Source organism: Pteropus alecto, unplaced genomic scaffold, assembly GCF_000325575.1.
Source record: "Pteropus alecto unplaced genomic scaffold, ASM32557v1 scaffold101, whole genome shotgun sequence".
NCBI classification, from domain to species: domain Eukaryota; kingdom Metazoa; phylum Chordata; class Mammalia; order Chiroptera; family Pteropodidae; genus Pteropus; species Pteropus alecto.
The window spans coordinates 17,222,686-17,236,754 of NW_006432945.1; the positions used below are offsets into that span (position 1 = coordinate 17,222,686).

The 14,069-nt window shown below is 39.0% G+C and overlaps 1 protein-coding gene across 1 annotated transcript; it reads left to right on the forward strand.

Annotated features, from left to right (window-relative positions):
• The first annotated feature begins 299 nt into the window (after positions 1-299).
• On the forward strand, positions 300-13,609 carry MPC2 (mitochondrial pyruvate carrier 2). The gene is made up of 5 exons (XM_006907827.3): positions 300-440; positions 5,422-5,462; positions 10,635-10,719; positions 11,192-11,303; positions 12,975-13,609. The coding sequence occupies exons 1-5, from the start codon at positions 332-334 to the stop codon at positions 13,009-13,011; spliced, it is 384 nt and encodes a 127-aa protein (XP_006907889.1). The 5' UTR covers positions 300-331; the 3' UTR covers positions 13,012-13,609.
• The last annotated feature ends 460 nt before the right edge of the window (positions 13,610-14,069 follow it).

Genomic DNA, 14,069 nt, shown 5'->3' on the forward strand with positions numbered 1-14,069 from the left:
TCTTTTGGCACCTGTTGCCATGACTCCTCCTCCTCGGCGGCGGCGGGAGCGCAGGGGGCCGACCCGGGGCGGGCAGTCGCCGAGCGTCCGCCTCCTCAGCCTTCGCTGGGCCGGGTCCCTGGGTGGGTGGTTCGCAGGGCAAAGGCTGAGCCGCTCCTTCCTAAGGCCTCGGCTCCTTCCCGCTTTCCGCAGTGAAAAGCAGACTTCAGGACGGAAGCAGACACCTCCCTCTCCCTCACCTTTCTGCCTGGGATGGTCGTAATGGTCCCCGTGGACGCATTCCAAATGAAGAACGGCCCCCCGGCCGCCCACGATCGACTCGCCTGCAGACATGTCAGCCGCCGGCGCCCGGGGCCTGCGGGCCACCTACCATCGGTTCCTCGATAAAATCGAGTTCTTGCTGCCTGAGAAATTGAGGCCCTTGTACAACCACCCGGCAGGTAAGGGACCCAGAGTGGCTCCCGCCGAGAGCTTTCGTGCCTCTACCCCTGGAGCAGACCCAGTGACAGCTCTGCCGCCGGAGGCATCACCCACAGCCCCAGCCCGTCCCCATCGAGTGACTCCGTCTGCTTTCCCCGCCGGCCATGCCTTTCGCCGTACCTCAGCCACCGTGTATCAGACCTTCGCGACCCTTGTCGCACCCCATCCTTTAGGCTCGACCCAACCCTGGCCGGGCCCCGGGGCTTGACCGTTCTCCGTTTCCGCGACCACCAAGGGGTCTGGGCCAGCAGGAAACCGTCGTCCTGTCCTCCTTCCCTCCCCGAGTGGTGGCATGTTGACCCCGCGCGGAGCGGAGCCGCCTCGGCGCGCAAGAGGGGCGGGGAGGCTTGGAGGTCACCCTGCCTTCGGCTCCAGCTGGCAGAGGCCTGCAGATGCTGTACCGGGTTCAGAGTCATCCCCTGCCCCATGGGTCCAGCTTGTTTAAGGCTGTCCTTATTTACGAAATCCCCGAACAGGGTCTCCCTGGACCTTTTTGTGCGGACAGACCTGGGTTTAATTCTGCCCTGCTACTTACCGTAGGTGTGACCTTGGGCGAAATCTCACATATTTTAGTTTCTGTAAAATGCGCTTAAGGCGTCTAGTCACTGTGTTGTACCCCTGAAACTAATATAATATTGTATGTCGACTGTAGTTGAAAATTTTTTTTAAATCATTTTAAAATGGTGAGAATTAAATATAACATATACGATTGGTTCTTCGTACATGCTCAGTAAATGTTAGCGCTCTCTTGTCCTGCTGGGAAACAGTGCTCTCGTGCTTGAAAAAAAATATTTCTGTAAGAAATAGGAAGAATCCAGTCCCTCCCAAGCTGTATTTAAGATCCAGATTTCTCTATAAAATAGGCAGTAATCATACTTGGCTGGGAACTAAAGCCGAAGACTTTGCAAAGCAGAAAATGTGTTATAAATTGAAATACTGAAGTACAACTCAAAAGGGGGCCCTTCTTCCCCCACATAGCTAAGTCTATCTCTACACTTGATCTGGTTAGGAGAGACGACTTTTACCCACATACCTGGGTGGCTATGAAGCAACTCCCTGCAGTCTGAGCTGCTTAGTACTAAATCTGATTTCTATAAAGTTCGATAATGGAAAGAACTGTTTTGGGGGGGTTATACTTTAGTATTACTTACTGTAGTATTGTACCGGTTATAAAATTGATCTTTCAGAAGAGGTTTTTATAATTGAAAGAGTTATTTTGCCTTTTAGCTCCTTTAACACTCAAATATTTGGAATTGTGCCATTTTGTGGTAAAGATTATCAGGAGGAAAGGTTAGGCAATGCTTCTGTAATCATCTGCACTTGAGGGTCAACTGAATTCTATGGAGTCACTTTTGACCCCTTGAAAGGAGTGGTGTATGGGCTGTAGGGTAAGGGCAGGGTGGAGGAGATGCGATTTAAAACTACTTTAGCACAGAATTGGAGGGTAGTTTTATAGCGGTCTTTTCCAAGGCTTTAGCTTTGACCACCTAATCATTGTTTGTGATACTTTTTTATTCAACTTTCAGAATGAAGAGGAGTTACCTTTCATTTGTAAATTGTACATTTTGTCTGGATGTTCTTGGATTGATTCAGTTATTATGATCCCTTTTCTGTATAGAGGAAGGAACATAGACTTTGAAGCCAGACAGAGTGAGGTTTGAATCTTGATTATGTGATCTTTACCTAAAATGCTTCGAGCCTTAGTTTTCTAAACTATAAAATGGAGATAATAATTATCACTATTTAAGGATTGTTAGGATAATTAAATGATAGGATAAGCAAACACTCAGACTCTCAACCAGTGTTGGTTCCCTCCCACCTGAGCTTCTAAACAATATGCAGAGTAAGAACACCTGTCACTGAGAAAGTATTTATGATTAAAAAGTTGTATGCACAGCAATGTAGAAATGGAGAAGCATGAAAAATGTAATTGTTGATAAATTAGTGTTGAATAAAATCTGAGGAAACATTGATTATTCTTTCAGGAGTTATTAGAGTGCATATTTAAGTTTTTGCATAATAGTATGTTATTGAATCATTTATACATGAGGTTAGAGTCACTCCTGGAGGTTTTGACAATAATGTGCAAGGCTAGGGTATTAATAGTTGGATATCACCTCTCGCCAATTCTAAATTTTTGAGATTTGATTTTATCACTGACAAGTATGTACAGAAGATCTAAAGATTATTTAGCTCTAAAAAGGTAGCCCAGTCGTATTCTTACTGTGAAACCGTAATAACTTTAGTACAAATAAAAACAGGTATTTTAGGCAGTGTCAAAGAGTAACCTTTACAAATTCTAAGGTTTGTAGTTTGTCACACGATCGTGAACAGGTCAACTTGCATAATATAAGAAACCAAGAGAAATGTTAATGGATGTTGAAAAGTAGCAAACCATAGAGAAACGGTATGAAAGGCCTAGGAAGAGGGAATGGGACGCATTCAATTAAAAACTTTATTTTTCACATTGGGACATAGTGAGCATGTCAATTCAGTATTTGTATGTGTCTTTGCCTGTTTGTAAAAGTTACTTATTCTGTTCCAAGAAGAAAATCTTTCCTTAGGGAGAGAATCATACGTTCAATCAATGACATACTTTCTGCATAGAATTTATGTCATTAACAGTAACTGCTCTCAGATGAGGAAATTAGGAGGTAAATTTATGACTATTTTATCAACAGGTTCATCAAAGATGATCGAGACAACTAGATTTGTTAATTTGTTTAAAAATGTATGTCTGCTACATATTTGGTTATGATATCCCCTTGCAGAATTTCTCAAATTCTTCTATAAAAGTTTGAATTTTAAAAAACATCAGTTTCACTTTAAAACTAAGACGAACCCATTAACGACACACAAGAAAATGACCATTTTGTTATTTTCTGGATTTTTTGTTATGCTTGAAAATAGTTTATAGTTTTAAATATATATACATTCGTATTTGTTGCATACTTGTTTGATATTTCCAAATTGTCAGCTTTTGAAGCCTTTTTCAACTTCCCAGAGTAGACGTCTAAGCAACAAGATGAAAATGTCTTGTTAGTTAACTCTTTGTCTTTATATTTGATGGGGACACATTTCTCTCATTTTGGTCTCCAAATTAGATTTCTTATGAGATGATTTTTATTCAATATATTTCGCAGTTCAAATTTTCCACCTAATCAAGTTTTTTCATTCCTCGTAATGAATGTTAGCTAGGTACTCTCTTAGAGTACACTTTCAGTTATCTTGATTTTTAAGGTATTATAATCACGTCAGGTATCATAATTATTTATCTCATTTTTTGATGAATCGCTGTGTTTTAATGAATAGCCGTGAGAATAAGTGTGTCATTATATGGAATATAAACCTGGTTTTCCCAGATCTAGAATGACACGTGTGACATGTTACTGTTTGAGAATATATATTTTCAAATGCTTTTTTTAAATCAAAACTTCATGTTTTAGAAATGTTGAAGTAAGTTAGAATATTTTCTCATTACCGTATCTACTTTTGAGTGATTGTATGTTTCAGGAAGACAGCCTCTGAAGTTGAATTCATACATGTCTAAATGTATTTGACTTATTTTTCTCTTAAGATAGAAAAGATTGGCTAAGATAAACTGGAAAGGTGAACTAAAATAAGATTTCTTTGAAATTTTTGTTGACTTATTGTATGATCGGGGGTATTGCTAGCCAGTTACCAGCCCCCACCCCCTTTTTTAACAATGAAGAAAACACTCAGTTGCATTTATAGATATCTAACTCTGATTTTTTTGGTCACTTGTCAGCATCCTCTCATATCTCAGAAAAATTAGAAATTTAGAATATCACATATATATATATTTGCTACTGATAGTTTAAAATTCTATACTTAGCAGTTGTTAAACTAATTTAGGGTTTGTTTTGTAGTTTAAAATTATTCACTAATTAAATATTCGTACAGCTCTTGGTCCAGGTTTTAGCAACCATAATTTGATGCTTGAAGTGTTTTTGTTTGGTTAGTTGTGGGAGGAGGCCAGTTAATGTTTTAAAATTATCACCTAGCTCAGGACAGTGGGATAAACTGCAAACCTACTGAAAAGCTTGACTGTTTATTAACCCTTGAAGAGTCACCCATTTAAGCTCACAGAGAAACCAGAGTCCAGAGGCATTGCTCAGGAAATAAGTTTTTGGGCGGCAGAAGAGGAAATATCAGTTTTGAAATAGGAAGAGAGGAGTCTGGGAGTTCAAAGCCAGAGACTAAAACACCTGTGCTGAGTTACCCTCGAGTGATGAAGCCAAGCTTCGTGCAGGTATAAAAAATAAACTTAGTCATTGACACAGCCCATGACCAGAGACTTTGCGCATGACAAAGAAAAATGAACCGGGCGTGATGGTGGGAATCTCAGAAGCTCAAGTTAACTTAGGTTACCAGTGAGGTTGGAAAGATTGACTTAAAGGACCAGTACATCACTGGGTCAGCCTCCTGGGGAGACTGCAGGAGCTAAGCAGGAGTGCCGTGGTCTAAGCAGCACCCCTGTGAGTGAGCCTCACGCCACCCTGAGTGAAACCAGCCTGATGCCCCGGAGATGAGTGAACGCCCGGCCCTCGCCTTCCATGTGAAACGGTGTCAAGGCAAACCTGTAATTGCCCCGATTCGAAGTGACCCATCAGTGAACTAACGTTAAGTTCCATGTTTAATGCAGAGCACCAGAGCAGTTTCTAAAACCACCTCCGTTATACTTTCGCAAAGATGCAAATAATTGACAAGGAGATCAAAACAACTCACGTGAAAGAGTGATACCGTGGCACCTTCCTAGAGGTTGACTCATATGCGAAGTATCCAGAAAGCATAGTGGAAACGGTTCAAGTAGGGTGATAAATCTTTAGGTATTTGAAATGTGGTGATAAGTATTAAAAGACATGTATAAAGTCATTGAGTAGTTGATTTATTCCTAAATTTGTCTTTTTTTTTTTTTAGGTCCTAAAACAGTTTTTTTCTGGGCTCCAATTATGAAATGGGTAAGTCTTGAGTTTTTACAGAAGCTACTGGGAAAAAAATTCTCTAATAGGAACTTTTTAATTTGAAGTAACTTTTATGAAGGATGTGCTTTTAAGTGTTCATGGTGTGCCTCTAAATGATTTTATGCAAATATTCTTGGATGTATCATTTTTACTGCATAAAGCACACTTCAGATTTTTTTTAAAACTCCTTAGATAAGAGGACTTCTGGGAACACATTTATTATAAAAAGCTTACGATCATGAGCCCTAGGAACACGAACTTCTATTCTAAAATTTTATGACTAAGTAAAACATTAAACTGGTTAGAACCCCCCAAATTAAGTGTTGTTATTAATTTAGTATGAGAACTGGAGATACTAACACCAAAATAGAGGCAAGGAAAGTTAGTCTCAAAAAGTAGAAGGATTTATCTAAGAGTGTATGTTAACCTTTGGTAAATGATGGAGTCTGGGACTTACCCCAAGACCAGGCTTTTCACCCTTCGCCTTCCATTCCAAACATTCTCATTTCGCTAAAAGAAATCACCATGGTGGCTGTTTGTAGCAGATCACTGATTTTATGTTGAAAGGGCCAGTTTGGGCTTATAGCAGTGCTTCTCCAAGTGTCACCCCTGGACCTGTGGCATTGACATCACCAGGTAACGTGTTAGAAACGCACATCTTCAGACCCTATCACAGATTTACTGAATCTGAAACTGTGGGGATGGAGCCCAGTAATTCGTGTTTTAATAAATTGTAGTAAAATAAACATACGATCAAGCATCTTAACCATTTTTATACTGTTAAGTCCATTTGTATCTCTGTGCAACCAATCTCTAGAACTTTTTTATCTTGCACAACTTAAACTCTGTCCACGTTAAACAGTAACTCTTCATGCCTCTCCCCACGGCCCTGGCAGCCACCATTCTGGTTTCTGTCTCCAGGAATCTGACTGCTCTGGGGACCTTAGTAAGTGCAGTCACACAGCATTTGTCTTTTTGTGCCTGGCTTATTTCACTGAGCATAGTTTCCTCAAAGTCCATCATTATAGGGCAGTGTTTCCTTCCTTTTTAAGTCTGGGTAATACTTCGCTGTGTATTTGCACCACATTTTTATATCCACTCACCTGCCTACAGATACTCAAGTTGCTCCCGCTGTTCGGCCATTATGAGTGATGCTGCGGTGAGCAGTGGTGATATCTGTCCCAGTTTCTGCTTTCAGTTCTTCTGGATGTATACCTAGAATGGGAATTGTTGGATCGTGTGGTAATTTTATATTTAATATTTCGAGCGACTGCCCTCGGATTCCCCGGTGGCTGCACTGTTTTACAGTCCCACCAGCAATTAACAAGGTCCCAATTTCTCTACGTCCTGCCAACACTTCTTACTTTTGTTGTTGTTTCGTAATAGCCATCCTACTTGGTGTGAAGTGCTACTTTTTTTGTGGTTTTGATCAGGGGTCCCCAAAATCCCTCCCACTCCACCCCCCATTCCTCCAGCCACCAGTCCCTGGCGCCAAAAAGGTTGGGGACCACTGGGTTTGATGTGCATTTCCCTGATGCGATTAGTTATGCTGAGCATCTTTTCATGTGCTTTTGGACCCTTTCAGTTACTTTCTTTGAGAAAAACCTGTTAAGGCCCTTTGCATGTTTTTTAATCAAGTTGTTTTTTGTTGTTGAATTGTAGGCTATTATAATTCTCTAAAATGTACTATTTTAAATTTGTTGGAACAATTCAAAAATTCCATTGTAAATCTTAGTGGTTGAGAATGTTACAGCTAGAGGTGGCTATCCCTTAATTGTAGGCCTTAGGCAAATTAAACCTGCCAATTTACATCCTCAGCTATAGCATGACGAGATTAGATTAGTGGCTGGGAGCTATATTTTAGAGAGAACTAGAGAGCAGTTCTTTTTTTATATTTGTGTATTGAGAAAAAGTCCTGTCAGTTAAAAAAAAAAAGCTTAATATATTACTTTTCCATGGTTATGCTCGTATTCTAAGCTTTCAAAAATAATATGGTGTGCCAAAAAAAGAAACCACAACGCATACTAATAGAAGGTCTGTGAATACTTCCTTCCTCTTCTCTCTACCACACATAAAATTATGTAGCAATTATATATCTATATTTACAATAAAATTGGGGTCTCCTTTCACCTCAAATTTGCCACAATTTAGCAGTTCGTTGATTTTATCAATAGCTTCTGTGTTTCTTTGATTTGGTCCATCAGTGTTTGAAAAGCTGACAGTATTAGACACTCATAGTGTCCTCTCGACTGTCTCCTTTAAAAACATCTATTTTAAGGTCATGTTGAAATCATAACAGAGTCTACTGATGACAGCACAGCCATGGAAACTTCCGTGTCTTGTTCCCTGGCGGGGAGACTTCTTTTGTTAGGTATTTACTTTTTGTGCATATTAATGTGTTTTCTTCTTCCAGAGCATTTGATAATTAATCTGTGGTAGTCTATACATAACACACAAAAATTGCTGCTGCCATAGAGTCCTTCTTAGCTACTTTAATTGAAACCAAATAATCCTAAAGGTCAAAGTGGATAACCTTCAAAACAATACTACATACCTTAAATATATATTGATTTTCCAATCATCTTCAAGGCCGAAGCTTTTATTTATGTATAGATCCACTAATTTTGAGTTTCACATCTTCTCTCTTGGATGAATGATGCCATCATGCTTCCCATATGATTTCCAGTTTAGTTTTCTTTAAAGCAGAGCAAATTCATAGGCACTTCCATAATAGTATGGCAAGAGAAACCTGCTGGATTTTTATGGCTTTCCCTCGAATTTTTTTATATCTGTCTCGTTCAAAGCAAATTTGACAGTAAGTTTTAACAACTTGCCTTTATTCAGTCTTTTCAAAACAGTCGCTTTAGTTTTTATAGAAATAACAACTTACTTTTTGTATTTCACCTGTTTACCTAGTAGTTCATTAAATTATATAACAAATAAAAATGGCATAAACAGGTTTGAGTACAAACACGGTGACTTGATAAAAATGCAGCTCAGCTGGTGGAACCAAAGCAGCATGTGGGTGACACAGAATAAACAGCCCACTAGCAGTGAGCGTCCCCGTGTCACGGGTGCTCATCAGCCTGTTTACAGGAGAAGTGCAGATTGTCGACCAACCGGGGCTGATTGTTACGCGGAGGTCGGTTAAGAGAGCTTCTTTGTTTTTGTTGAAAGTCTTTTTGTACCGACTGGGTTATACTTAACTCTTGAGCAGTATACATACCATTTGGTGTAGCTAATTTTTTGTATTTTCTCCTAAGGAATAAATCAAATTTTCAGGATAACCCATGCATATTTTTAATACCTATCTGTGGTATATAATCTTGTGGTATACTCTAAGCACTCCTCAAATTTACAGTTCTATTATTTGAATAAAATTCAGAATAAAGATGAAAAGGAACATAGAACTTCTGCCCCTTACCCTGAGGTTGGTAATGTGGGAAAGGATATAGAGTCTGATATTCCTTTATCTCTGCAGCCTTAAAGATAGAAGCTACTATTATTTTTGTTGTTAATAATATTTTCTAGACACTGCTAAATACTTTTATGCTGAATACTTTTAAAGCATATTATATCATGGAATCATATATCACTTTTGCAAAGGGGAGCGATTAATATTCTCATTTTATACACGAGGAATTTAAGGCAAAGTGTTATGTAACTTGACCAAAGTCACACAGCTAGTAAGTGGCAGAGATTAGATTCACAATGAGATTTTCTAACATAATTTACACCAGGGTAGAGTAATGTAGAAGTAGAAAGGGTTTTTTAGAACCGTGACAAAGGGAGCTCAAGACTTTCATGGAACAGAACAATTACATGTCCAGGAAAACAAAGTGTATACTGTGAGCGTAAACGAAATCGTCACCACTGACTTCCTCCAAAAGAGAATGCTGAAATACAGCCTGTAGTCTTCGGAGATTATTCAGCAGGCCACAGTGTCAACTGTACAGTGTGGACCCTGCAGAATAATAGTAGGAATCAGTCTCTTTCTTCCCCTCTACGAAGCAGTTTTACACCCTGACAAATAAGCAGACGAGAACCGGAGAAGCGGTACACTGGGCCCCGGGAAGGACTGGAGGAGGGGTGGTTAGGAAGCATTCGCGAAGGAGATCGGACCGTGAGTGAAAGGTGACGCAGTTTACCTAGTTATACTCCGGTATTTAACCTTTCGCCCTTTTTTTAATCATTGCTTTCTTGGACTACTGACTTCATTGATTCGAAACCATTTGGATTTGATTGAAATCTGTGTTTAAATTTGCAAGTACATGTGTATTCTATTTAGGAGGAAAACCCTTTCTGATTTATATTTGCATGCACGAGCATCTTTAAGAAACTCAGTAAAACCAGAAAATAATTTCTTAAAAACATATTCTCTAATGACGTATTTAGGATTTGATTTGAAATACTTGAAGGAAAGGGGAGAAGGCGGGGAGAGAGGTGACGCCAGCGTGCAGGATCTCAGCAATGGCGACGGACTGGTGACGGCTGCGCGGGCTCTCTGTGTTAGTCTCTGCTGTTTTGTGTAGGTGGAGGCTTGAATTTCCCATCAGTAAAAATCACTCTGTTATGTATCCTGATCTCAGAAGAGTAGCATAATTAATTTTCTAGTGCGGACTCATTACTAAACGTTGTGAGTGATGCCGACAGGAGAGTATGAGGGATGATTCCATGAAAAAGTGTTAAAAACACAGCAGAGAAGAATAGACCATCTGTACTTCGACATTAAATAAAAATGACCTGACCAAGAAACTAAAGTTCTAACAGAGCTTTTTCGATACTTCCACTTTTAAAAAGAGACACGAAAGGAGGACTCGACACAAATTGCCTTAGTTTTCGGGCATCCTCCACGCCGGTAGTTCCCGCGTGGATAGAGGATATATAAATTCACCTGCGAAAGAAGTGCTCGTGGAACAGACACACAGACGCTGCCGATTTTCAGATATGTCAGGCTGCTGCTTAACGTGCTTAACGGAAGAGAAGGCGTTTAAAAAGCATTCCCGAATTCATCGTAGCTTTGTGTCGTGATATACGTTTTCTGAATGCATGGATACTAAAATTATCGCCACTATCGTGTGGAAACCTCTTAAATAGCTTTGTGTTTTATTTAAAGTTCAGAACCATTAAAAAAAATCTTCCTTTCTGTGTGTTACTGTGTATTTCCAGGGATTGGTGTGTGCTGGATTAGCTGACATGGCCAGACCCGCAGAAAAACTCAGCACAGGGCAATCTGCTGTTTTGATGGCTACAGGTAAATTAAATGAGTATCTTTCATGTTCCATGTAGGATAGTCATGAGTTTTGCTTTATTTTACATCAGTTTCTTTAACAACTTAATGTTTGAAATACACACACAGGAATGAGATGCTCTAGGGACTTATTAGATTGTAGATGGAGAAGACAGAGGATTACTATGAATAAGTATCTGCATGGGTTCTTGTTTTTCAAGTTTTTGCCATGAGCATATTTTTATAAGTAGGGGGAAAAGTTCCAATTAATATTTATTTGCCCTATAAAGATTTCTCTTTGATGTAGGAACTGAGTATTTTGTGTAACACTGAATTATGGCAATTTTATTAAAGACTCAGAGTATAGCTTTTCTCTGTCCTTTATCCTGCATTATGTTGCCATAGTCTTATTTATAATTGTTTTACACTAATATTCAATGTTCAGATAAGATAGCACTGCAATACCTATGCTTTAAAAAACATTTTGCTTCAACAGGGTTAATTTGGTCAAGATACTCGCTTGTAATTATTCCAAAAAACTGGAGTCTGTTTGCTGTGAATTTCTTCGTTGGGACAGCGGGAGCCTCTCAGCTCTTTCGTATTTGGAGGTGAGCTGAGCGAGGGCCTGAAAACACCGGCCTCAGACGCCACCCCGATGGCAGCGCTTTTCTTTTTTTAAGATTCGTGTGTGATACTAAGGTGGGATGTACCTAAAGCAGAAATTTCACCTTTCTGGAAAAGTCTCGAGGTTTAAGTTAAGTTAAAAGTATCAAGCAGTGTATTACCTTACCTAGGTTATAAATCTTTGTATTATCTACATGTATAGCACTTCCATAGAATGTCTTATTAAGATATCATACAGTTTATGATATCCTAAGTAACTTTCTGCATGAGCCTTTTATCACTCCTCTCAGCTGTGTATGATAAAGTGGGACTAAAACGCATTGGAGACGATGTTTAGAGCGAGGCCGCGGGTTTCCTTGGGAAGGGCTCCACGAGCTCTGGAAAGGTGAACCTGCTCACTCGGTACTTAACATGTTTGTCAGTGAGTGGCTAATACTGCGATGAGCTCATCTTAGAGGGAGCCAGTGGTTGAACATGGGACCATCCTAAATTACAAAGCAGTGTCATGAATAACAGCTTTCTTTGGCTAAAAGAAATGGAGTGATCTCAGTTAAAAAAAAATAGAAAATATTGAGTTATAATTTACATGCCTTTCAGAAGGTATTCTGTTCTGCAGAGTATAGTGCATTTTATTCATCTTTACCACCCCTAGTTTAACTAGCAGCTTTATAATTAACTCTTTTATAATTGTCTAGCACATAATGGACAGGTGAATAAACAACTCTCGTACTCTACAGTGCGCCTCAAACATTTTAGCGCCTATTTATTCACAAAGTAGTTTTCTCATGCACCATCTCATCTTTACCTTATGTTAACTCATGAAAGCAGAACTAAGAGGATGCTAAGTGCCATATTCAGAACTATTATTTCTGATATCAGAAATTCAGATACAGTTTGACAAAAGGATTTTTGGCATCTCTCAGTTATAATAGTAGATTGAGAAATTTAGTTAGAAATACAAATATTAGACTTGAGCATTTAGGAAAACGCTATCCAGTATTTGAAATCAGGAGGTATGGTAGGCTCCACGGAAGGCGTTCCTGCTTGCACATGTACTATTCTCCGCTCTGCTGTAAGCTGGGAAGAACAGTCACCGAAGTTCAGGGCATTTTAAAAGAGAATGACTCTGTGGCTTTGCAGCTCATTCTTCTTTGGATTAATGAGAATTGGAAATATAGTCCTTAGCTTCAATAAACGTGTGTTTACATCTTGTTAACCCAGTAGCCTTCCTGCATCAAAGGAGTATATTTTATTTTTAGTGATTAGACCAGGATCTCTTCCTAGTTGAATTTATTCTCAGGAAAGATCTAGATGACCATGTTTTGCTAAATTTTATACATATGTTCACATGTTTGTCATACTCTTGTATAGTTCAAGAATGAAAATATTCATTAAAATAATGCTTTTGTACAGGAAACTATATCTCAGTTAAGTTGTTAAAATTTTCGGGCAGTTAGAAGCCAGATGCAAATAAAGTTCTTGAGTCACTTTCCCTTCTGCTTATTTCTATCTATAAGGCCCTGGAAAGATTGTATTTACAAGTATAAAGTCTCTTGACTAGTGAAAAAGAAGAGATGGAATATGCTTGTCATTCCCTTCTTATTATACATTTATCTGTTGTGATTCATGATTATTTTTCTCTGTTTTCTTTGTAGGTATAACCAAGAATTGAAAGCTAAAGCAAACAAATAAAAGAGCTCTTGATCACTCAAACAACCTAGATGTGGACAGAACCACTAAGACCTAGTTTGATTTATTGTTTGGTTGTTGGTAAAGTGATGCTAACTGTGCTAACAATTGGAAGGCATAAAAAATTCTCATTTAATTGGGAGCTAGTACTTGATTCAGCAAGAAATAAAGCACATTTTTAATAGCAGTGTCTCTTTACACATGACTTAAGGAACTTATCTGTGGATATTAGTAACATTTTCCCCTGCTATTTGCCCGTAATAAATCCTACTTGCTCCGACATGCCCCTGGCCTCCTTCTATTCTAGCCGTCCAAAGTGTGTGCATATAGGAGCACACACATTCAGTCGAGTCAAAAGATAGTTGAAAGGTTAAGTCATCTGCTGCACAGTGAAGACATAGATTACTGCATATAAGAAATAATTAACAGTCTTTTGGACTTGAGCTCCAATTGGTGTGCAGAGCTTTCTTCTGAAAATCCTGGTAAAGCCTGTCCTGGTTAGAACCGTAGCCAGAGGAATCAGCAAAGTAAGTTCTTTCTGAATTTACCAAAGCAAGTGACAAAAGAACTTTTTCAATAAAAATGTAACAATCAAAATTCAGCAATTAGCAGTTGAAAACCTTGCACTTTCTTCTTTACCCCTTAGAGGTAGTCCATCTTTGAGGAGGAAAGATTAGAGGATTTGACATTAGCAAAAGTGGAGATGTACTTGAGGGCCAAATTCTTACGCTTTATTTTTATAAGTCGCACTGTTAAGTTAGTTTGGCTCGTGTGTGCATACATATGTGTGTGTTTCCTGGGGTTTGACAGTTAGGAAAAGCATCTATGATGAAATATGCCATAGACACAAAAAAGTTAATTAAAATGTATGTTTTGAATTGGTTTTTTACTCCCTTTCATTAAAACATGCTCTTTCTTATATGGGTGTTCTCTCTCTCTCTCTCTCTCTCTCTCTCTCTCTCTCTCTCTCTCTCACTTTTATTTATCTCTACAGAATATTTTTTATTTAAAAAGAATATAATATATTTCTACTCTGCCATCTTGACCAGGACTCTCTTCTA

Bases quoted from the DNA above. Each gene is read 5' to 3' on its own strand.
- MPC2 (XM_006907827.3), top strand. From the start codon at position 332: ATGTCAGCCGCCGGCGCCCGGGGCCTGCGGGCCACCTACCATCGGTTC. The intron at 441-5,421 runs GTAAGGGACCCA...TTTTTTTTTTAG, and splicing joins CTTGTACAACCACCCGGCAG to GTCCTAAAACAGTTTTTTTC. The intron at 5,463-10,634 runs GTAAGTCTTGAG...GTGTATTTCCAG, and splicing joins GGGCTCCAATTATGAAATGG to GGATTGGTGTGTGCTGGATT.